At 35.6% G+C, this 23,915-nt stretch overlaps 3 protein-coding genes and 1 long non-coding RNA gene across 12 annotated transcripts; 2 read left to right on the top strand and 2 right to left on the bottom strand.

The window, feature by feature from the left end:
- Window positions 1–2,168: 2,168 nt before the first annotated feature.
- Window positions 2,169–13,651, bottom strand: LOC117909198 (BTB/POZ domain-containing protein At1g04390-like). Of its 8 annotated transcripts, XR_004650316.1 has the most exons (8): window positions 11,615–13,352; window positions 6,997–7,204; window positions 6,697–6,881; window positions 6,486–6,619; window positions 5,988–6,400; window positions 5,160–5,796; window positions 3,558–3,710; window positions 2,169–2,833 (listed from the first exon to the last, which is right to left on the bottom strand). XR_004650316.1 is itself a non-coding variant. In XM_034823121.1 (7 exons), exons 4-7 carry the CDS (start codon window positions 6,848–6,850, stop codon window positions 5,292–5,294), a joined length of 1,206 nt encoding a protein of 401 aa, XP_034679012.1. In that variant the 5' UTR covers window positions 6,851–6,881; window positions 6,997–7,204; window positions 11,615–13,142; window positions 13,378–13,651; the 3' UTR covers window positions 4,860–5,291. The 8 variants fall into 8 exon arrangements, 7 of the variants coding, with proteins under 7 accessions (XP_034679012.1, XP_034679015.1, XP_034679013.1 ...); XM_034823121.1 differs by lacking the exons at window positions 2,169–2,833; window positions 3,558–3,710 and adding an exon at window positions 13,378–13,651 and having other exon boundaries at window positions 4,860–5,796; window positions 11,615–13,142; XM_034823124.1 differs by lacking the exons at window positions 2,169–2,833; window positions 3,558–3,710 and adding an exon at window positions 13,378–13,651 and having other exon boundaries at window positions 4,860–5,796; window positions 11,615–11,744.
- Window positions 13,652–14,052: 401 nt separating this feature from the next.
- LOC117909493 lies at window positions 14,053–16,218 on the top strand. 2 transcript variants are annotated; one of them, XR_004650383.1, is made up of 4 exons: window positions 14,057–14,477; window positions 15,546–15,776; window positions 15,887–16,050; window positions 16,128–16,218. It is a non-coding gene; the product is annotated as an uncharacterized LOC117909493 (long non-coding RNA). The 2 variants fall into 2 exon arrangements; XR_004650382.1 differs by having other exon boundaries at window positions 14,053–14,477; window positions 15,546–16,050.
- LOC117909492 (tubulin-folding cofactor D-like) lies at window positions 16,219–18,866 on the top strand. Its single transcript, XM_034823533.1, has 5 exons — window positions 16,219–16,534; window positions 16,964–17,057; window positions 17,250–17,294; window positions 18,172–18,357; window positions 18,479–18,866. The coding sequence occupies exons 1-5, from the start codon at window positions 16,371–16,373 to the stop codon at window positions 18,650–18,652; spliced, it is 663 nt and encodes a 220-aa protein (XP_034679424.1). The 5' UTR covers window positions 16,219–16,370; the 3' UTR covers window positions 18,653–18,866.
- A 3,920-nt stretch (window positions 18,867–22,786) lies between these two features.
- LOC117908303 (amino acid transporter AVT3B-like) lies at window positions 22,787–23,731 on the bottom strand (the record flags this gene model as incomplete). The annotated part of the gene is made up of 1 exon (XM_034821910.1): window positions 22,787–23,731. A coding segment is annotated over one exon (945 nt), but the record flags the coding sequence as incomplete, so codon positions are not given.
- Between the last annotated feature and the right edge of the window lie 184 nt (window positions 23,732–23,915).

Below are 23,915 nucleotides of genomic sequence, written 5' to 3'. Positions count from 1 at the left end.
CACTACCATCTTTCCTTGCTACTTCTCGTAATGCCCGCAAAGGACCAGGTGAGGCTACACCAGCCCGACCCGATCCTGTGTGTCATGCCAATGTGGTCATGTTTACTAGAATAAAGAATAAAAATAAGAAATTAATTTTATTATCATTTATCAACGTGTTTGTATCATTTTTTTCTATGCGGTATTAGGATTCACTTCCATAAATTATTAGAAGTACGTAAAATAGCAATAGGACAATAAGTCTACATTGTATATTATTAATTTTGTTCCAAATTATATTATATTTTAGGAAATTTTTTAGACAATGACTTATTTTTAATTAAATAATCAAATTTGTTATTTGTTCGATCAAAAAGTAACAAATAAGTCTAAAAGGGGCTGAGTAAAAATAAGTTACTTTGAATTAAAAGTTTTAATTAAGTTAAAATGTTTTAATTATTTAAAAAGAATTTTAATTTGAGAAGTTAAAAAGAAAAATATTTTCAAATAATAAAAATAACTTGGAAAGGAATTTTAAATTGAGGATTTAAGATATAAGAATTTTAAATAGAAAATTTTTTCAAATCTTTTTAGTTTTAAGTTAAATATTTTTACCCAAACCATTTAGATAAGGATATATATCAATTGTTTTAAATTAACTTATATTGCTTTTATTTAGAAAGTGTTCGATAAAACTTAATATTTATTATTTAATGACTTAAGTAAATTAACTTTAAAGTTAAACTATACTTAGGTTGGTGACTTAAAAACTTATTATTTAATTATTATTTTAAGTATTAAAGTTGTTTGATAAAATTAACTTAAATGTTATTCTAAATCATCAAATTGATCCTCATAAATTTTAATTAGGATAAAGGAGCTCGAGTAATAGTGATGATCATGGGGTGGTAAAAAAAATCATGGAAGTAATTAGGATAAATAAGGGGTAAAGTGGTAAAATAAAGATGTGACCTAAGAAAAAACTAATTATCTTTTTTTATTATTTAAAGTTATTTTTTATTTTAAATCATATCATTAAGTTATTTTATCAAATATATTTACTTTACTTAATGACTTAAATTAAGTTATTAACCCAAGTTAGTTACCAAACACCCATAAAACTTATTTAGATAAACTTTATTAAAATTTTCGAACTTTGAAACATAAAAATTTTCGAACTTTCAAACATAAAAATGCTTAAAAAGTGGTTTGTATGAAATAGGTACAAAAAGTTTGATGGGAGGCATTTTTATCTAAAATTGTCATTCTTCTTGTTTTGAAAATGTGGGGATCATTTTTATCAAATAAGATCATATTTTGACCCTTATAATCAAATATTTCATTCTATTTTGATTTTAAGCATTAAAAACAAAATTTCCAACTTATTTTCATGCTACACTTATGTAAAATATTAAAATTCTCAAATTATTCTTCACATTTTTCATCAGATATTTTGATAAAGACAAACGTGAAAAATTGAAGGGCTTTTCAAAATTAGTAGAATAGAGATAATTGCAATAAAAAAAATATATATGACAATTCCTTAAAGGTTACATTAAAAATATAAAACAGATTAAAAAAATCAAGGTATTATATTACCATAAATTTAAAGTAATTTCTGAAGACACTAGAGAAGTCTACTTTTTTTTTATAAAAGTTTATACTTTTGATGTAGAAATTTATATTTTTAAAAATTAAAAATATACATGAAAGGTATCCAAATTGAGCGCAAGTTAAATTTTTTTTTTTAAAATTAGTTTGAAACTCATCTTATGTTGCATTCATGAAAGAATAGTAAAAATTTGTAGAAAAAACCTAGTTATTGGCTTATCATGTTTGACAGTGATTCTAAGAAACATTTATAATGATTCTAAAAAATAATTCTAATTTTTCTAACACTTTAAAACAACTCTCTTGATAAAAAATTCCAAGTGTTAGAAACATTAAAACCGTTTCCTAAAATTACTACAAAACGGACTTTTAGCTTGGAAAGAGGTAGCCCACTGGTTGATCATTCTTTGTTAACTAACATCTCTATAATTCTAGACTAAGTGAGGAACAGGTAGTGGTTTGATAGACTACACTCGTGGAAGATGAACAAGTTCCCAGATGAGCAAAGCTCATTCCACTGACGATCTTCAAGGAATTTTTCAAACAAAAGAGGGACGCTGGAGACTCAAAACAACCCAGATACAGCCAAACAGAATCTTTTATAGGTTTCCTTCAACATTTTGTCTATTGGTAATGGCTTTCATTCAACACCTCTTGAAAGATATAGAAAATACAGTCAATGGTGGAACTAAGTTGCAAACAGTTTTGATGTTCTAAAGCTGGGTTCAATCCTATAAAATGTATGGTATATTCACATATAGTAACTATTAATCACCTGTTGTCTTCTTTTACTCTTCTAACTTGCATTTGGTTGAACCCTGGGAATGTCAAACAGAGGCAGCATGAACCATGTCAACAAGCTCTTCATCCAGCTTTTCAAATTCACCAGTGAGGCGGAGATGGCTATATGAAGGGGCTAAGCAATTTACTGCAGTCCCAGGACAACTTCCACAGGGGGAACCTAGCAGCCATCTGGAGTTCTTCAAGAGACAAGTTTTTTGAAGAATCCAGGCAAGAGTTGATCACTGTTGAGCAGTGTTCCTGAATATCATCTTCCAATAACAAATAGTCAGCAAGCAAACAAAGCTCCAAGTAGAGTTGCAGCTCCCGTGGCTTTTTCCTTTCATCCATGTTATCCCATAAACAGCCAGTGACGAGTGTTGGCAGTTTATCAGAATATAACCAGTCCACTAGTTTGACTAATGCTTCCCAACTAACAGGGACCTTTATGAAGCGGGAATGGCTGCAAGGATGAAAAATATTGCAGTGGTTAAGATATAAAAGGACTACCAAAATTAGAGCAAAGAGCACAAAGATGTAACTTAGGAGATATATTTTACAGTAATACAGTATTAACATGCATATCAAGCAGAGAACAAAGTGTTAGGAGACCAATCAAAAGAAGAAAATGTCTGTAGTTCCAGGATATTTCTCAATTACTAAATCAGTGCAGGGGTATTAGATATATCTTAATTGCTAAATTGGTACTGGGTTAATTGATATGCAATGTGTTACACTCTGGTTTTCTGGAAGATACGCCTTTATATGATTGAATAACATAAAAAAAATGTAGATGTTTGCTCTGACGTGCCCATGACATGTTTGACTTGCAACATCCATGTGTTTCAAAAACCTTGAAAATTTGGACACTTTAGATGTCTAGCTGATAGATATCCAGGCATTTCAGAAGAGCGCTTAATCTGATGGGGGTTAAGTTAGAAGACTTCCATGATAGTTCCTCGGACAGAGCTCCTCCATAGTAGTGCCCATATGCATAGTGGCTACCATATTGGTAAACTATAAATAATGAATTCAAAGTTCCAAACACAGGTGAAATACCAACTTTATAGATCTTATGCAAACAGATCAAGAGATTGTGCTCTGTTGTTTTATAAATATACAAAGTGTGCTTTTTGTAGGCACTTTATCCAGGGAAACTAAAAGATGCATCAAAAGGAAATACGTACCACTCCTGCATCCCTGACCGGAACATGGCTCGGAAATAACCACTACTTGAGCACAATATGACTTTGTGGACATGCACATGAGGCACTAAAACAGAACAAAATTTGCATGTCCACTGCATCGCTTTGGTTGCTTCAGCTTGCAAGGCAACATCCCTGAAAAAAATTAATAAAAACTATTTAGAATCCTTAGCCTCCAAAAAATAAAGAAGGTACTTATAAAGATGGTATTCAAAAGGCCTTGAGGCCCAGTTCTAGTGGCAGGATTGGGGTGGGCATGTAGGAGGTTCCAGGTTCAATCCTAGAGAGAACAAAAAATAAATTAAAAAAAAAGGGAAAAAAAGAACGCATTGCCTATCAAGGAAGAAAAGGGGATGATCTTCAAAAATGTTTTACCTACAAATTTCTTCCCTCGCTTACAGCAACTCCTATCTGTAAAACATCTGACATAAACAAGACATTCCTGGACATGCCAAAGATTGCTCATGTTGGATGAACCAAGACACCAGAAAGTCTTCTATCCCATCTCCAATCTTGGATGAACTAGAACATCTTCTACCACTAGTATTGGATGAATCAGAACGCGAGAGTATTCTAACTCTAGTCACAGAGTGCAAATCTCCAAAACAAGAGATTCTTAACATGTTATTGATAGTACAGTTCCATTTACTGGCAAGACTGAGAGATGTATTGTCAGTCCTGAAGACAGTTGTTTAATTGAATGATGAGAAGGCATAAAGTTTTAAATGTCTCTAAAGTGTAGCTCATGAAAACTCTGTTAAATTCAAAATCAGGGGGTCAAGAAGAAAAGAAAAAGATCATGCCAATTTGATGCAATTTTAAGGTGTCTTAAGATACTAATCAAGGAGAAAAACATACGAAAAAATATGCGCATCGAAATTGAGTGCAAGAGCAAGATCCAATCCAGGAAAAGGCATGCTCTATGAAGCATTTGTAGTAGAGGTTGCAGTTTACAATCTTCAACAAAACTTGTTAATGTCTTCACAAGGTCTTCTCCTGCTTGTAAATATCAGACTTGGGAAAAGGATTGGGAATGCACTTGGTGAAAACGAAAACGCAGATACACAACTCAGTCTTAAAAGTGGAGAATCTTTGAGCATTCATGGTGTTGTTCTTATGGTCCAATGTCCATCATTGCTGCAGACTGTGGAGCTGCCTCTTGATAAGAAAAGGTTCGATGGTTCTTCGATTGGACAATATACAGAGTGGAAAAAAAAACAAGAAAGTTCATTTATCTTCCCATGTACATCACCTGCCATTAGTGAAGCTGTTGGAATCACTAATGGCAGGTGATGTACATGGGAAGATAAATGAACTTCTTTCTTGAATTTGTTTTTCCACTCTGTATATTGTCCAACCGAAGAACCATGAAACCTTTTCTTATCAAGAGGCAGCTCCACAGTCTGCAGCAATGATGGACATTGGACCATAAGAACAACACCATGAATGCTCAAAGATTCTCCACTTTTAAGAATGAGTTGTGTATCTGCGTTTTCGTTTTCACCAAGTGCGTTCCCAATCCTTTTCCCAAGTCTGCTTGGAAAACCATACACTCCAAAATAACTGAGAAGGTATGCAGCATACCATCTTAGCCCAGGAGTAGAAGTATCACTGCAGATCTCTTGGAGTTTATGAATTAATTGAGCTTCATTATATTCCATCTGACCATGAAATAAGTCAGGGCAATTTCTGACGGAACCAGAATGGTGGATCAATTCAGCTAGTCCCCACAGGCCAAAAAACAGAAGAATGTCTCCGCCATCCCAATTCTGTACATGTCTGGCAACATGTCCTGCTGCTGAACATATTTTGCAAATCAGGGGCAACAATTAGCCTTCCCAATTGGAAATCACTTTTTAAGCACTGCTTTATAAATGCCAACAGCATTTTTATGCCTTCACTCTGTATAATATACTTTCGATACCGCCGCAAACCTGAATAACATGTCAATCCCACTATGCTAAAAGAAGTGCGTTCATCTAGGTTTCCAAACTCATCCCTCGATGATACATAGTGTAGGTAATCCATCAAGGATTTTAGATAATGCTTCCCCTCTGGCTTTAGAGCATCAGACAGTTTGGATCGGGCCCGTGATTTAATGTATTTGCAGGGAGAATAAATCATCATCAGAACTGCTCTAGCTACTGAATTTTCATTGATATTGTTGGCATCATATTGAGAAGTCTGACCCCTTCTACGAACTGAGTCCACAAAGGTCAAGCTATTAAAGAACATAGGCAGAATAATAAAATAAATCAGAAACCAGAAGATAAAGGTAAATATCATATGTTCAAATGACCAGAAAAAAACATAGATCAGGTCCCTGACAAAGAAAGAATAGAATAAAACAAAAAGAAAACAAAACAAAAGCAAAATTAAGAATGCCATAGTATTGATGAATAGGGACACTACCATGCATAATCAATGAGGAAGCAAATGTCATTGCCACTCTTCTTAGGATTGAAATCTTCCCCAGAGTGTGTTACAAGCCCCCCAAGAATATCCCAGGTGAATGTGGGATCCTTCAGTGCTATGGATTTCTGTTCTTCCGACAACAAGATATCTTGGAGTCGTTGGGCTTTAAGAAATTCACTTAAACGAAGCTCAATTAGGACTTTGCCAATTCCTAGCTTCCAAAAATAAATTTGATGCTCCCCTGCCCAACGAGTAATCAGAGCCAAACGACCTGCCTCCACCGCCACAGAAATCTGGTCTTGAGTAATCTCTTTAACAAACAAGCTGTATTCCCTCAAACCACCAATTATGGCTTGGATGATGGGCTCACAGCAAAATCTCACCATTTTCGAACATCTTTGTTCACTCATCTGTGCAATTGTTGGTACAGAATAACTTATACATGAAAAGAAAATGCCATTACCTAAATAGGATATTGTAAAGCATGATTATTACCGTCAACAACTGAGAAAGTTTAAATGCCTCTATCCGAACAGAAGGAGGTTGTGTGCTGTCCATGCACTGCACCACCATTTTTATGAAGTTTTCGCCATTTTCTAGGAGCCTCTCAGCCCCATTACCACATAAAGCTGTCATACAATCAATAAATATTTTATCCACAAATTTAATAATGTAAACTTAGAACACTAACACAAAAAATTGATACCTAAAGCAGAGTACAATTGCAAAACTGCAACTTTAACAGAAGAATCAGAATTTACACGTATGACCTCCAGAACCCTCAACAACTCAGCATCATTCCATACATGATACCAAGAGGGTTGCCGGCACCACAATATCCTCCTTAAAAGAGAAGCCATCCGTTGGAAATATTGAATTGATTCAATCCCTCTGGAAAATTTTTGTATATTATTAATAATATGAATAACTGCATTTGTTTCTTTCCATATCTCCCAAATAACTCCATACTCCTTTAAACTCAGATGTGAGAGGATATGATACAAACCATTTGCACAATGGGAAGCAACTTTTAATTGATGAGACGATAATAAAGATGAAAAAGGCTGAATAAGATGTAGCACATGAGGTTGCACCACTGAACTGGGAAAGTCCCGGACTAACTTCAATGCCACCTTTGCTGCAATGATTAATACAACTTCACTGTTGGATTGAAGAATTCCTTCCAATGCCTTAATCATAACAGCAACTGAATCCTGGAAATGGACAAAACAACTATGAATTTAATTACCTAGAAAAAATAGCCAGAAGGCATTAGAATTACGAATCATCTATACCAATAAATTTCACCTAATCTCATCCCAATACATCATCAACAGGTCGTATACTTAATAGAAATGTGATTCACAAAACCCCAGCCAGTAAGTATCAAGCATTACATGAAAATAAGGGTCACCAATACAAGTTGGCTGATATGTAATGTGGCAATTTGAGAGAAATAAGTGACTTCTATTTCATTTTACCACTTTTCATACTCTAACCTTTCAAAGTCACAAATAAAAGGAGCTTCCTCCATTTTCCATATTGTTAGAATATTAAATTTCAACCAACCTTTCTGGAGAAACCATTGATTGACCCAGAGAAGAAATTGCCACAAAAGTAACCACTATGGGAAATAAAGAAGTTCCACATATAAAGTGCTCATGTTGCCCATATTTCAAGTGAACCATGGTTATAAATAAATCATAATAATTTGGCATTTATCATCCACCAAGAATCAACCAACACTTTGTCCAATTCCCTAATAAAATGTTCCACACTAAGTGCCTCCCCTTCCCTCCCTCTCTTTTTCTTTCTCTCTTAAACACACTCTTCTGTCATTCATTGAATTTCTCTCGTTAATTTAATTTGCAACCTTCCTCAAAAGTTCCAAACATTTAAAAGCCTATGAAATTTAACATATTCTTTTAGTATACACTAGGTGTACGTCAACTTAACTAACTGTTTTTTTTTTGCATTATTTTTTTAATTAATGCCAAAAATGAAACTTTATCACATGCCATTTCATGTCAACATTTAATATCACATGTCCATCTCATTGAAATTTTTTACCCATATGCATTGCCAGCTCTAAGCCCACTGTTTGACCAACAGAAGAAAAGTTACAATTCTATTTTTCAAGTTTTTATTTATTTATTTATTTATTTTTTATAGATAATTGAAGATAATATTAACAAAGGACCAAAAAAGGGCACACCAAGGTACATACCATTTATAAAACAGTCACTAGAAGGCATCAAAAAAAGGAAAAGGGATACAAAAAATATTCCCTTCCTCAATGAGAACCCAACCGATCAATGAAGTCATATAAGGACATTGGGCCTTCAACTACTGACAACTTGGTCCAAGACAACAAGTTACAAAGAAACAAGGTTTTTAGCTTTTGGTCAAAGAGCTCCTTATTTTCAAACGATATTCTATTTCTCTCCTTCTAATTTATTCAAAAAAGGCACAAAGGGGTTGTTCCCCATACTTTACTTCGTTTCCTTCCGAAAAAAGAACCATGCTATCCTATCAAAGCCTCTCTTATAGAGAGGAAGGTAACATCTGAGACAAACCAAAAACATAGAATAAAAGTTGCCACAAAATCCTCATCTTGCCATCATGTAGCAGGCTATGGTCAATTAACTCCTCTTGGATATGACAAAAGAAAACATTTGTTAGTCAGCGTCCATTTTCTCTTCTGAAATTGATCTAGTGTTAAAGCTTTTCCCAGGACCCCTCCCAAGCAAAAAAACTTGCTTTAGGTGGAATCCACACATTCCAAACAACCTTTACTAGAAAAGGCATTGATCTCCTAGGCTCATAATAAAGGAAAGGGACTTAATGGAAAAAGTTCAGACTTTAAAAAAGAAATGCTCCACAATCTCAACCTCCCAATCATGTAGATGCTTAGAGAAGTTAGGAGTCCAAAAACCCCTTTCATTTGACTAACTCCACAAATCCACGACTCATGCCTCTTTTGAACTAGCTATGGCAAATAAAAAGGGACAAGGAATACACAAAGGCTCATCACCACACTATTTATCCTTCCAAAACTTGACCCTCCTCTCATTGACAACAAAGGAGACTCTAATATTGACAATCTCTTTATGGTCCTCCATAACCCAATCCCATATCTCTCTCTCACTTCCTTAGACACCACCCCTCTTCAACCTCCCCATATTTACCATTAACAATTTGCCTCCAAAAAACCTCTCTTTCTATTGCAAACCACTAGTTCCACTTGCAAATGAGGGCCTTGTTGAGTGAAGAAAGGTGTCTAAATCCTAGATCCCTCTTTCTCGTATTTAGATTTCTCTCTAGAGTCCCATTATCCCATAAGAAATCCCTTTAAATCTACTCTAACCTCAAGCTCACATTCCTTAACATTCAGAACAATGACATGTAATAAATAGGCAAACTAGATAAAGTGCTCCAAATTAGAGTGAGTCTCCCTCCTTTAGAGATATGTTGTCTTTTTCATATTGTCAATCTTTTACAAAATCTTTCTTTCACCCCATCCTAAGCCACCGGGGAATCATGAGAGGCACCTAAAGGGAGCCCCAAATAAGTGGTTGGAAGTTCTCCCACCTTATAACTTAATTCAAAAGCTAACTCTTCCAAGTTCTCCACCTTCACTATTGGAATAAGATCACTCTTGGTTAGATTTATTTTCAAACCCGAAATGACCTCAAACCACATAAGTTACTAGCTTAAGTAAGTCATTTAGGCTATAGAGGCCTCACAACACACTAAAGTATCGTCGACAATAACAAATAAGAGCCATTCCTTCTCCAACTCTATCATTTATCCTTAGAAGGCAATTGAGTGTCGCCATGGCTAGCACAAACATATATAGAAAGAATGGACCCCCTTGCCTTAGGACCCTAGGGCTTTGAAAAAAGCTAGAAGGGATGTCATTCATAACAGTCAAGAAACTTGTTGTTGAAATGCACCATCTAATTCAACCCGCTATTGGCCAAGCCCCATCTTATCCAAAATTGAAAGCAAGAAGTCCTAATTAACATAATCATAGGCCTTCTCAATGTCAAGCTAACACAATACCCCGGAATTGTTACTTTTCAACATCTAGTCAATTAGCTCATTGGCCATAAGCACGACGTCTAGAATTTGCCTTACCTCCAAAAATGCATTATTGGAATTTAGAGATCACTTTGTTTACCATCTTTTTAATCCAATTAGTCAAACACTTTAAACAAAAATTTATAAAGGCTTCCCACCAAACTTATAAGCTTAAAATCTTCAAGATTTTCTGCTCTTCCACCCCACACCCCACAACAACACCCCCCCTCCACCCACTCATTTCTTTGTAACCAAATAAAAAATGTCACAATTGAGACTTTTTACAAATTTACCTACCCTACTAATGAAAGTCTTTAAAAAAGCGCATTACCTCTTCCTTGACAAAGTCCCATCTAAACTTTCAAAAAGCCATTAAGAAACCCTATGGCCTTAGAGCTTTGTTCCCATTTAGATCTAATAGAGCACTGTACACAATTGAGACTTTTTACAAATTTACCTACCCTACTAATGAAAGTCTTTAAAAAAGCGCATTACCTCTTCCTTGACAAAGTCCCATCTAAAATTCCAAAAAGCCATTAAGAAACCATATGGCCTTAGAGCTTTGTTCCTATTTAGATCTAATAGAGCACTGTACACCTCTTTCTCTAAAAAAGGCTCCTCTAACTTTGATACATTTAAAGTGTCAAAATTCATATCACTAATATTGGGGCGCCACTTCACTAGCTCTGACAAAACATTATGAAAAGCTTGGACAATCCCCCCTTAATCTCAGTCTCCTTTGTACAAACCCATTCATGTTGACCATAGCCAAAAGGTTCCTTCATCTATTTGGATTCTTCATTTTATGAAAGAAGTTGGAATTTTTATCACCTTCCTTCAATCAAACCTCTCTTGATTTCTCCCTTCTGCTCGTTTCTTCCATGAGAGCCCATTTACAATATTCCACCCTTGATTCCTCTCTAGCAACCACCTCCTCTTGATATAAAGCCTCTCTTTAGAATCCCAAAAACCCACTTGGGAAAGAGCCAAATTTTTTCTAACTGCCACACTGCCAAAAACCTCTTTGTTCCAACCCTTCAAATTAAACTTCAAAATTTTCTCTACCAAGATGAAGCTAGATGAATCCCTAAAACTTATGAAGTTGAAAAATTGAAATTAGTTATCATCCCCAATAGCTTCTTAGTAATAAAAAAACACATGTTCATAGTGAAATAATTATTAAAAGAGAAGATTGGTGAGTTATATTTGGAGTTGAACATCCAGATTTTAATAGCAATAGTTACTGTTAAGCTGTGTTTGAATGACTGGTGTCAGGAATGAGAATACCACCATTTTAGCCAGAATGAGATGCCTGCATTTGTATCACAAAGAGTGTGCTGCTTGTCCATTCCAAATTATGACTATAAACACAGAACAGACTTGAGAAAATAAAAAATTTATATCAGTTTGGACACAGTTACAGGCATCTAAATGTAGCACAATGGCAAATTTAAACTATTGTTGAAGCCCCACACATCAATTGTAACACCAAGTTGTTCTTTGCCCTTGAAGCTTTGTAAGAAATGGATACTGTTACATACCTTTACAAGTGGATGCTGACAAGTGTCTGCTGAAATAAATCCAAGAAATTCACTAATAGAGTGGACCACATGCTTCTGCATCTCAATATCTGGGCACTGCCATTTCCTTTCTTTGTCATCATAAGAACTGCTGGGGCGTAAACCAAATTAGGAATACGGTAATATAGTTTCAATTTTAATATTCATACTACAAAAAATCATCCAGTGAATAAGTAACACATAAATATTTATGCATTCTACTAACAGGACCAGAAAATGGAAACAATAGTCAAAAGTTCCATTACTGTGTATGGTTAGTGATAATGGGCAGAATCTTAGCAAGTGGATTATTTCTAAATTATTCTATTATGTGCATATCACATCCAGAAATAGACCATCATCCCTTTCCATGTTGCCCTTCTGCTCCTGCTCTATGGAGGGTTTTACTTCTCCAGGAATAGGTGCTCTGTCACTAAGTAAAGGAAGTTCTAGCCTCACAGCACTTTATGACTTGGAGCAAGAAAGTAAAGATAGGTAGGATGATTAAGAGCTCCACCTACGGTTGCAATCCATAAGCAGAGCAGGAAATGCTGAACAGTTTGGGTCCATCACGGGTGTGCTCATTACCGTGTGAAATATAAGATAGTGATGCAGGAAAACAGTGAGACAAAGATATATAAAAAATTCTTATTTTGAGCAGGATGAAATTCTTGCATGATACAAGTTTAAACCTTTCTGAGCTTCCAGTTGATTGCATTGTCTTACATGTTGCAGATCAATTGTTGTGATTAGAGCAACAAACCTGAGATGCAAAGACTCTACTTTGCCATTTTTTAGAAGTAATAATAGAAATTGTATGTTTGAAGATATATGATTTTGATATTAAAATTTACTTCATGCAGCAGGTAATATTTTCATTTTGAATTTAATTAATGTCCAATTCATGACAGATCCAATGTTTTGAACTCCAACCTGACCAGGGAGTTTTTAGCAGAGATTTCTCCAAGAACAGTTTGAGTCGTGATAATGTCTCCTAGGCAAGATTAAAATTTGCATGACACTTAATTTGGCTTGGATCTCAAAACATACAAGTTTTTTTGGTCTACCTATTATCTTTTGGAAATGAATCAGGTTCCAAACAAGAACCAAACACTGATTCAAATTTACTTTCATTTTTTTTAAAGAAAGTGGACTCAGAATTCAACTACAAAAATTCTCTAATTTACAAAGAAGGCCACCTTTTGTGACATAATTCCACTAAATTATTTACTTAAAGATTCTTACAGACTACTACTTCAAGCCTAGTTTAAAGGTATACTATCTTTTAAACAAATAAAGTTTCCAAAAAAACCCAATGCTTCACTTTCAAAGAAACCTGACTCGCTCTTCAAATTCAACTGGAAAGGATTTTCTAATAACCGAGAAAGGCATACCCCTTTGTGATACAAAAATCAAAACCTGAATCCGGGACTAAGAACTTCCAGATTTCTCTTTCCTTTCAAATCCATCCTAAATCTTCAACAATTTTGTACTGCTCTCAGTTCCTTCCCTTTCTCGGCAACCAAAACAAGAGTCGATTCATGAAAAGAAAAAAAACACAGCAAAGAATAAAACTGAACCAGAATCCGAAACTATAGATCGTCCACATTTCTCTTTCCTATCAAATTCTTAGTAACTCTAAAACAATCATTTTCTTTCTTGGAAACCAAACAGAGGCTCAAATTCATCTGAAAAAAGAAAAGAAAAGAAAAGAAAAGAAAAGAAAAGAAAAAAGGAAAGAAAACCTGAATCCAAAATCAAGAGATTTGTAAAGGCGTTGGCGGCAGGTTAGGAGGCGATCGGTGATGGCTTGGTTGTTTTCTACTCCTCCTGGCGTCGAGATCGTTTCAAGGGCACATCACACAATTTCTCATCACTGGGTCTTCACCTTCGCCTCTGCCGCATTCGTGAATAGGGAGTAAAGCAACCACACAAGATTCGAAGGTTGGTTGCAACGGGAAAAAAAAAAGCTTGAATGTTAGTACACTCATCACTTTTCTTTCTTTAACTTCAACTCTCCCACATCTGCTCCAATGTCGTCATCCGTCTCCGTTTTTTTTTTTCCTCCGAGACAATTGTGTTTTGGGTCTGGCTAGGCCCAAAAATTAAAGGGAGGTCCATATAACCGAACCATTTAAGATGAAAACTTATAGGAAGTGTCAAAATTGAGAAGAAGGATATGCACTTTTATTATTGGGAGAATTGTGTTTTGGGCCCAGTTGGGCCCAAAAATTAAGAAAAGGTCCATCTAACCGACCTATTTAAGCTGAAAACCCATAGGAAGTGTCAAAATTAAAAAGAAGGATATGCACTTTTATTAATTCCAAAAATAACCTTTGCTGATTATGAAAAAAAATAATAATAAACAAAAAAATCCAGGTTGGAATTTTGCCCTAATTTTGGTGTCTCTTCAGATTTCAAGCCTATAAGCCGTTTTCTTCTCTTCATCCCGAGTTCCTCCATCACTTGCATCTCAATCTCTGCGACTCTTTGGAATTTTGCCCTAATTTTGCTATCTTCAGCATTTCAAGCCTATAAGCCATTTTCTTCTCTGCCTAGAAGCCGTTTTCTTCTCTGCCTAGAAGCCATTTTCTTCTCTACCTAAAAGTCGTTTTCTTCTCTGCCTAGAAGCCGTTTTTTCTCTTCCGCCCGAGTTTCTCCATCGCTTGCATCTCAATCTCTACGGTTTTTTTGGAATTTTGCCCTAATTTTGGTCTCTCTTCAGTATTTCAAGCCTAGAAGCCGTTTTCTTCTCTTCCTCCCGAGCACCTCCATCGCTTGCATCTCAATCTCTACGGCTCTTTCATTTTTTCTCGCATTCGTCTCTCTCGAAAATTTGAATAAGGTATGGATTTCAGTTGGGTCTCTCTTGTTGCATATTTGAGGTTAGTAGATTGTCTAAATCTCGACCTAAATTTTCTTAGTCCAAATCTCTAAACTGTGTTCAACTTGATCTCCGGAGTTCAAGTTACTATTCCCATTCAATAATTGACTTCTTGGTTTGCTACTATTATTCGGATGCTGAGAAAATAATGAGAAAAAGAAGGAAAAATTTTGAACCATAATTTTTTCTTTAAGCCTTGAGAATACAGAAAATGCACTTTACCTGCAACTCATGATTCATGGCTTAATCGATCTGATTTTATTTTTGTAATTTTTTTTAGATTTTTTTTCATGCTATTTGTATATTTTAAATTCAAAAAAATATTTGTGAAAATTTGTCATATATACTTGAAAATAATTTATAATTGTTTAATTGGTTGCTAGAAAACCAGGAGAGGAAAAATGGAAAGGGTAAATGGAAAACCTAAAAACCCTAAAGTTTTCTTATGGTGCCTTGGCTTGAGATGTAGGCACAAGTAACAGATTTATTTCTTTTTATCTATTAGTTTTTTTTACCCTTAAACCTTAAATGTGTTAAACTATTGCTTATGGTTTTGTATGAATCATCTAAAGTAGGACATGATAGTTAGAAGAGAATTCTGTTTTTGTTACATTTTTAGGCTATTATCTCTTCATATTATTTTGCAAAGCAACGCTTTATAATTAATATTTAAATATCTCCATTCTCTTTGAATAAGTTTGTAGGCATGTTTGATATAGTAGTACCAACAGAAATTGTCTAAGGGTTTGAGTGAGAATGAGAATTTGTTTTCTACCTAGTGTAAGTATAGGTCAGAGCTTAATAAAACGTGAGAGATTATTTGTGATAAGACTGTATAAAGTTAGCACATTTGTATGTAATTTATGGTGGACAAATGTAGTTCTTTAATTTTTTTTTTTTTTGTGCCATCTGCGGAAATGAACACTGGGATTATGGGATTAGTCGAAGTTTGATTGTTTTTTTACTTAAGTTGATTGTCATTGCATTGTAAGTAAATAGGAAGAATTAAATATTATTAGAATGAATCAGGAAGAGACTTGATGTCAGGAACTATTCTTCGTGGCTGTATGCATCTTGTTGATCAGGCCGACAGTGAGAGAGTAGACAAATCTGAGGTCAATGGAGATAAACTAAAGGAGGCACGGCATATTAACAGATCTCTCTCTGTTCTAGGGGATGTCATCTCTGCCCTTGCCCAGAAGAGTCCACATGTCCCTTACAGGAATAGTTAAGTAACAAAACTTCTTCAAGACTCACTTGGTAAGAATAAACTAATGCATTTTCAGAGTATGAACCTCATATTTGATTCTGTTTTCTTTAATTTTATTTTTTAAATTATAATATGGCTTTTGGATTGTAATTCTCTTTAGGGGGGCAAACCAAGACACTAATGTTTGTTCACATTAGCCCTGAACTGGATGCTGATGGAGAAACAATTAGCACAGTTAAATTTGCAGAGCGATTTGCCACAGTAGAACTTGGTGCTGCTCGTGTAAACAAGGATAGTGTAGATGTGAAAGAGCTAAAAGAACAGGTTCTGAATGCTCTCATTATTTATCATTCTTCTCAATTCTTATTTATTATTCTGAAAACTTTGACCTATTATTTCAGATTGGTACTCTGAAGGCAGCTCTGGCAAGGAAAGAGGAAAACCAGAGGACATGCAACATTCATTTTCCAACAGTTCTGAAAGATGGAGAACAAAAACCAGTGAGTTATCCAAGTTTGGTGTTCTGATTATGCATCCAAGTTTTTGTGAAACCAGAATTCAAGTTTGATGTTCTGATTATGTAGGCACGCAACAATTAGGTTTTCTTTTTCTTTTTCCCCTATTCTGTTTTTAACATCTTGTGTATGAGATTGGTGACGGGTATTCTTTATGTTGTACATCCTGTGCAAAAGAGGCATTGCATAAGATCTAATTCCATTTGGCATATGTATTACTTGGAACAAAATCTTCTTCTCTCCACAAATGACAACAATTCAGTACTGAAGATTGCTGATTTTGGATTTGCAAGGTAAAATTCATATTATCTTTTACATTTTGTATGTGGGTTTTGATGGTGATACTTTTCAAATCTTTTTTAGCAAGCCTATAAGATTCTTTCTTTTAATACATTCCTTTTCTTTTGATTTTTTTTGTTTATTTTTCTTTTTAGAGAACACTTGATGGTTTGACTTTTAGCAAAACCAAGTTGTGATATTAACATTACATGGCAAAGTTTTAACAAGTTTTTCCTCTGTTTGTATTCCAAAATGATTCAACAAACTGGACTTTCTCATGAGTCTCCTGATTTCAAAGGGTGTAAATATTCATTGAAATGAAACTTGTTCTCTTTCATTTTAAAAATGCTTTTGTTTAACGTTTCTAGTTTCTAGTACAGCTAAATGGGTTATATAGTTAAGGTCCTTTCAATAAGTTTATATGTTCCAATTCTTTTTGGCAGATCTCTACAACCTAGAGGTCTTGCAGAAACATTGTGTGGTTCACCACTGTACATGGCGCCAGAGATAATGCAACTTCAGAAATATGATGCAAAGGTGATATTTACTTTCTCCATCTGTAAGAATCCATCCATTTTCAGAAACATTGTGCATTTATATGGGTTTCCATGATTCCTTTTGCATGTTTACACCTCTACTTCCACTCTTCTATAGATACTTTTTTCTCAGATTTAGGCCCTATCTTCTTTCAGATGAATTATTTTTAATGAAATTACCTCTGTATTTCAGACCATTGAGATTCTTTTCAGCAAAAAGATATTATTGACCATGGAGGTTAGTTGACACTCTCCTTTTATTGCTATGCTAATTCACAAATGATTGAATGTTTCAATTTTTTTCCCATTCAATTTTTTGTTCATTGCTATCAATTTGAAGATTTCTGTTTGATTCTATTGGTACACCATCGTTAACTGTATGAAAGCATGCTTATTGTAGAGGCATTTATTAAAATATTAAAATTTAATTTTTTTGTAATAGGATCTATCATTTCATCCAACCAGAAGAGTTTCTCCAATTCTATGCATTTTTCTAGAATACACAGACAATCCTGACCTTTCAAGCCATTAAATTGAAATCTGGCTTACTGATGCAAAAGAATTACTAATTTAATCAAAGTAGTTTTTTGATCAATTGCATTATTTTTTTCTTTTCTAGATCTTATCAGCTCAGTTTTTGTGCTGACATATAGACTGGTTCATAAATTCATGTTTCCCTAGAGATTGAATTCAGAAGTCTCAATTTCTTGAGATGTGAAAGCATGCCAGATAAATGGTGTCCCTTGTTAGGCAATGTTAGTGGAAAATTTATCATTTCATTCAAGAGAACTTTATATTTGTTTTGACTTCCCATGTTGGTTCAATGCATTCCCTGGACTTGGTTAGTGTATTTTTTGTTCTACTTCAATCCATACCAAGACCAAACAATAGAAACAAGGTGAAAATGACAGGACAGATAGATGTTCTAGGACAGCAATGAACCCTTCATGCAATTCTGGAATTGTTAATAAAATTTTCTATCCAACTAAATTCTTGTAATCAGACAGATTAAGCTAATATTGGTTTTTGCATGATCCTGATTCCTTTATGGAATTTTATGTCAGTAGTTTTAATTCTTTGGTGTCAACACATTTTTAAGATATCTCAATTTCCAGGGCCATACTCCAATCTTCTATGCTGGTGTTTTGGATTCTCTAGCAGCGGAATTGAAGGCTACAAAGGATATCTCCAAGTTATATGCTGGCATTGCAATACTTGGGTATATTGCTTCTGTTCCAGAATCCGTCAACACCCGAGCCTTTTCTCATCTTCTCACTTTCCTAGGCCATAGATATCCCAAGGTATGTGGTGCACACAAAATATTATCACTTTTACTGAATTTTAAACCCTAAAATTTTTGCCTCTCAATTATATAATAAACTGTCCCTTGCTGATGGATTGGTTTTTTGCTATCTCCCTTAGATCCGGAAGGCTTCTGTTGAACAAGTTTACCTTGTCCTCCTGCAAAATGGAGAGCTTGTGACAGAGGATAAGATGGAGAAAGCGCTTGAAATTATTTCCGAAACTTGCTGGGAAGGTGATATAGAAGAAGCAAAACAACGACGATTAGAGTTGCATGATATGGCTGGTCTATAAACAGGGCTACTTCCCAAAATTGGGAATGGAGCATCAAACAGGGATGGTGAGAAGAGGCCAGCAGCCAATGATGAGAATGCATCATACTCTTCCTTAGTTGGGTCAACTGGGTTTTGATTGACTTGAATTAAACCATCCTTCATGTTTGTTGTACATTTTCGTCACTTCTCTTCACCTTAGACATCTACCTCTCTAGCTTTTCCTGCATGTCGCACAATTTTGGTGTTTCTCAATCATGTGGATGCCATGTGGTTTGAGATCTTTTTTTTTTTCATATATATATATATATATATATAACATTTTTTCATGTGGCTTTTTCCCTTTTTTGTCCTAGGTTTTTTTTGTGGGCAAAATTACTCATGGCTTGGTAATAAGAACCCACTTTGCCCTTGGGTTAGTTGGGTGGATATTGGCTTGATTGATTATAATAATAAGGTTTTTCAGAGACTTATAGTCAATATTTGTGTTTAAATTATCAATGGACTCCTACTTTAGTATTGGGAACTAGCAAGTTCAGACAAGAGAAAAGAGAAACTCAAGAATAATCCATAATCACTTGAAAATTATTAGTCTTTAGTTTGGAAGTTATTATGTATGATTTTAAAAATTATTATTAACCATTCTCATAATGCAGTAGCTCCACACCTTAAAAATAATCATTCGGCACATCGAAAAATGGCGATCATCATCCTAAAATTTTGGACTAATGGGAATGACACCGTTCAAGCACAAAACACATTTTCATCACTAAGTACTTGGTTAAAAAGCTAATCTATCAAGTCAATTCTCGTTAGATTACAGGCAGGTTACCTCTATAATTCCTAATTTACAACTGTTACAATTATTGAAGCACGTGTTTGTCATACAAAGCAAGATGTCTCTCTTGCTGGGATTCCTGAACTGAAGCAGCTCAACCCCATAATGATGTTTTGTGAGTTCTTCCATAAGTTTCAGCACAATGAATTTTGTATAGTCCTCTGGGTTCGTATGTTGGCTGTTGTTGTTCCTCACGTTTGGAAAAAGTAAGATAGACACCCTTGTACTTTTAGTACATTGGCCTTGTACACTTAGTGTAAATGCCTTGTACAGTTACAAAAATTCAACCTAGATACAACATAACTAGTGCATATGGCTGTGTTAACCACGTTCCAATGCCATGACTCACCGAGTTGGGGAAAAATGACACCAAATCAAGGTTCCTATTCATCATAAGCGCGCTATCTCATCCAATGAATGTGTACGAAGGGAAATGAGGAATGTCCCCCTTAGAAAAAATAAATGAGCAAGCAATTTTTTCAAAAGCATTTCAAATCCTTCAAGATAGGCACCCTTGTACACACTTGTACAGTTAGCACATTTGCTTTGTACACTTAGTGTAAATGCCTTGTCCAGTCACCAAATCCCTAATAGGTATATATTTTCAAGTGAATATGGGTGGGTAACCAATGTTTCCATTACCATGGACTAGGGAAAATGACAAAAATGTTTACCCTAATTTCGATTCATATTCATCATTACTAGGGAAGCTAATAGGATGAATGAACATGGTAGACATCAATTAAATTGCATGGAGTGCGTGTGTTATCAAGCAACATGTGTGAGGATTGTTCCCCACGTTTGGAAAAAGCAAGATAGACACCCTTGTACACCCTTGTACTTTTAGTACATTGGCCTTGTACACTTAGTGTAAATGCCTTGTACAGTTGCAGAAATTCAACCTAGATACAACATAACTAGTGCATATGGCTGGGTTAACCACGTTCCAATGTCATGGCTCACCGAGTTGGGGAAAAATGACACCAAATCGAGGTTCCTATTCATCATAAGCGCGCTATCTTATCCAATGAATGTGTACGATGGGAAATGAGGAATGTCCCCCTTAGAAAAAATAAATGAGCAAGCAATTTTTTCAAAAGCATTTCAAATCCTTCAAGATAGGCACCCTTTGTACACACTTGTACAGTTAGCATATTTGCTTTGTACACTTAGTGTAAATGCCTTGTCCAGTCACCAAATCCCTAATAGGTACATATTTTCAAGTGAATATGGGTGGGTAACCAATGTTTCCATTACCATGGACTAGGGAAAATGACATAAAAGTTTACCCTAATTTCGGTTCATATTCATCATTACTAGGGAAGCTAATAGGATGAATGAACATGGTAGACATCAATTAAATTGCATGCAGTACGTGTGTTATCAAGCAACATGTGTGAGGATTGTTCCCCATGTTTGGAAAAAGTAAGATAGACACCCTTGTACACCCTTGTACTTTTAGTACATTGGCCTTGTACACTTAGTGTAAATGCCTTGTACAGTTGCAGAAATTCAACCTAGATACAACATAACTAGTGCATATGGCTGGGTTAACCACATTCCAATGTCATGGCTCACTGAGTTGGGGAAAAATGACACCAAATCGAGGTTCCTATTCATCATAAGCGCGCTATCTCATCCAATGAATGTGTACGATGGGAAATGAGGAATGTCCCCCTTAGAAAAAATAAATGAGCAAGCAATTTTTTCAAAAGCATTTCAAATCCTTCAAGATAGGCACCCTTGTACACACTTGTACAATTAGCACATTTGCTTTGTACACTTAGTGTAAATGCCTTGTCCAATCATCAAATCCCTAATAGGTACATATTTTCAAGTGAATATGGGTGGGTAACCAATGTTTCCATTACCATGGACTAGGGAAAATGAGAAAAATGTTTACCCTAATTTCAATTCATATTCATCATTACTAGGGAAGCTAATAGAATGAATTAACATGGTAGACATCAAATAAAATGCATGCAATGAGTGTTATCAAGCAACATGTCTGAGGATTGTTCCCTACAATTGGAAAAAGTAAGATAGAAACCCTTGTACACCCTTGTACTTTTAGTACATTGGCCTTGTACACTTAGTTTAAATGCCTTGTACAGTTGCAGAAATTCCACCTAGATACAACAGAACTAGTGCATATGGCCAGGTTAACCACGTTACAATGTCATGGCTCACTGAAAAGGGGAAAAATGACACCAAATCGAGGTTCTTATTCATCATAAGCGCGTTATCTCATCCAATGAATGTGTAGAAATGGAAATGTGGAATGTCTATGAGAAATGTCACCCTTAGAAAAATACAATGAGCAATCAATTTATTCAAAACCATTTGAAATCCTTCAACATAGGTAGCATTGTACACACTTGTACAGTTAGCATATTTGCATTGTACACTTAGTGTAAATGTCTTATTCAATGGCAAAAATTTGACATACCTAAAACTAAAAGCGTGCATATGGGTGAGCTACCATGTTCCAATGTGATGCCTAAGGGAAAAGGGGGAAGTGAAACCCAATATAGGTTCCTATTCATCATTATTGTGGTTGGTCATCCAATCAACATGTATGAAGTAATAAAATTGAATGGGATGAGTGTGTGATCAAAGAATGTGTGTGAGGGAATGTTCCTCATCTTTTCAAAATGGAAATGATTTTAAAACATTGCAAATACTTCAACATAGGTACATTTGTACACCCTTGTACATTAAGCACAGGTACCTTGTACACTTAGTGTAAATGTCTTGTACACAGACATAAATTCCATACAATCACTACTGAATGTCTACTCATGCATAGGCTAATCATGTTTGCAATCTTTTGGTTAATAAAATAAGGAAAAACTGAAGTCTCAATTTGTTCCCTATACTTTTGTAACAATACAAGCAAATTAAAAAATAGCAATCTGTCCATTAATGTGAAGTTATTCGAAGTTAATTCCAATTTTCCAACTAGAATTCAAAATAAGATTATATGTTAAGCATGACAAATTATTATTCAAACATATATTTTATTCAGTAAAAAGCATGCCTAAAGATGGGTTCCATTCAACTAGTGAACAGCTTTTTAAACATCACATGTGGCACCAGGCCTAACAATTGTCTATAATTTACGAGGAAACTCTGAAGAAGACCAAAATGCTTCTAATTGTGGCTCACTTTTAGAGTACTCGCCATTTTCTCATCCAAGCAATTCTTCAGAGCCAAACATGGATAGAAAAACAAGCCAAATCTCATATTTTGATCACAAAACATTATAATTTCCAGTATTGCAGGTATTGATTGTGGTATTACTCATGATGGGTGTGATCAGGCACTGGGCGAGACGATTTCCGAAAGAGAAGACCAGGTTCCAGAGACTCCAAAAACCAGTCCAAGAACCAGAATGGCCACATCCAAGGCCATGTCTTTCCTCAACTGATCCTTGAAGACTATCAGATGAAACAAAGAGGGCAACACAAAGGCTAGAACACAACACACACTGCTGCCCACTAGAGATAAGAAGTCTGCGAAATTGGGGACCATCAGAGCCACCAGGATCACCCCCAGCACCGCCACCCATCTCAGCCAGAGGCAGTAGGCGCCATCACGGAACCGTCTCTCCATCACTTCATAGACGGGGTTCATCATGAGAGGAAAAGTGAAGAAGAGGTTCACACAGAGATCCAATTGAACCATGATGCTCAGCGGACCTTGTCCCAGATTGGTGGTGATAATGTCTTTGGTTTCTTCCCCGAATGCGAAGTAGCCTAAAGTGTCGAACCCTCCGTACATCACAGAAATGAAGGCCATGGACAGGGCGAGAACTTTTCCGAATTTGTCTTTGTCTTTAGCCTCTGATTCTAATGGCAAGACCATGCCGATTCCTTCAAAGGCGTAGACAGCAACGCCCAGACCATAGAAGAAAACAGAGAAACCCCCAAAAGCCCACAGGGCAGGCCTTTGCTTCAGAAAAATCAATACATCTTCCACCATAACCACGCCCATGGCTCCGATCTTGACCACATCCGCGAAAATACTCAAGGGAGCTAAGTGAGTCAGCGTGGGAATCGAATTCAACCCCAGTTGAAATGGAAAGCAACCCCAGATGTAGAGCGATTTGGGAGTTAAACCCAAAATCGGAATCGAGGGCGAGCTGTTGGAAACGTACGCCAGACTGTTGGCAATGAAGATGAGGTAGCTGATGCAGAACCTAGCCTGGGAGAGAACGATCATGGCGTCCACGGCGATCCGTCCGAAGGCCAGAACACAGCAAATAATTCAGCAAAATAATTCAGACTCCCATCATTTGGATTTGGGAATGATCATTGATAAAATACCTACAAAAGCTTTTCTGAAATGCTCACAATCCTCAGCTGTTGAAGAAAGCGATTGGGGGACAGTTAAGGTCGGCATCGTTTGTGCGTATGTTGTTTACAGAGGGAGAGAAAAGGGTAGG

Source organism: Vitis riparia, chromosome 19 (assembly GCF_004353265.1).
Source record: "Vitis riparia cultivar Riparia Gloire de Montpellier isolate 1030 chromosome 19, EGFV_Vit.rip_1.0, whole genome shotgun sequence".
NCBI lineage: Eukaryota > Viridiplantae > Streptophyta > Magnoliopsida > Vitales > Vitaceae > Vitis > Vitis riparia.
This window is presented reverse-complemented; position numbering and strand designations above follow the sequence as displayed.

What these genes read in the sequence shown, in the direction of transcription:
- LOC117909198 (XM_034823121.1), bottom strand. Translation starts at nt 6,850, where the DNA reads ATGGCTTCTCTTTTAAGGAGGATATTGTGGTGCCGGCAACCCTCTTGG. An exon ending in GCAATTGTACTCTGCTTTAG is followed by an intron (nt 6,620 to 6,696) that starts GTATCAATTTTT and finishes ATTGTATGACAG; the next exon opens with CTTTATGTGGTAATGGGGCT. An exon ending in TTCCTCATTGATTATGCATG is followed by an intron (nt 5,797 to 5,987) that starts GTAGTGTCCCTA and finishes GTTCTTTAATAG; the next exon opens with CTTGACCTTTGTGGACTCAG.
- LOC117909492 (XM_034823533.1), top strand. Translation starts at nt 16,371, where the DNA reads ATGAGATTGGTGACGGGTATTCTTTATGTTGTACATCCTGTGCAAAAG. An exon ending in AGATATTATTGACCATGGAG is followed by an intron (nt 17,295 to 18,171) that starts GTTAGTTGACAC and finishes CTCAATTTCCAG; the next exon opens with GGCCATACTCCAATCTTCTA. An exon ending in TAGGCCATAGATATCCCAAG is followed by an intron (nt 18,358 to 18,478) that starts GTATGTGGTGCA and finishes TATCTCCCTTAG; the next exon opens with ATCCGGAAGGCTTCTGTTGA.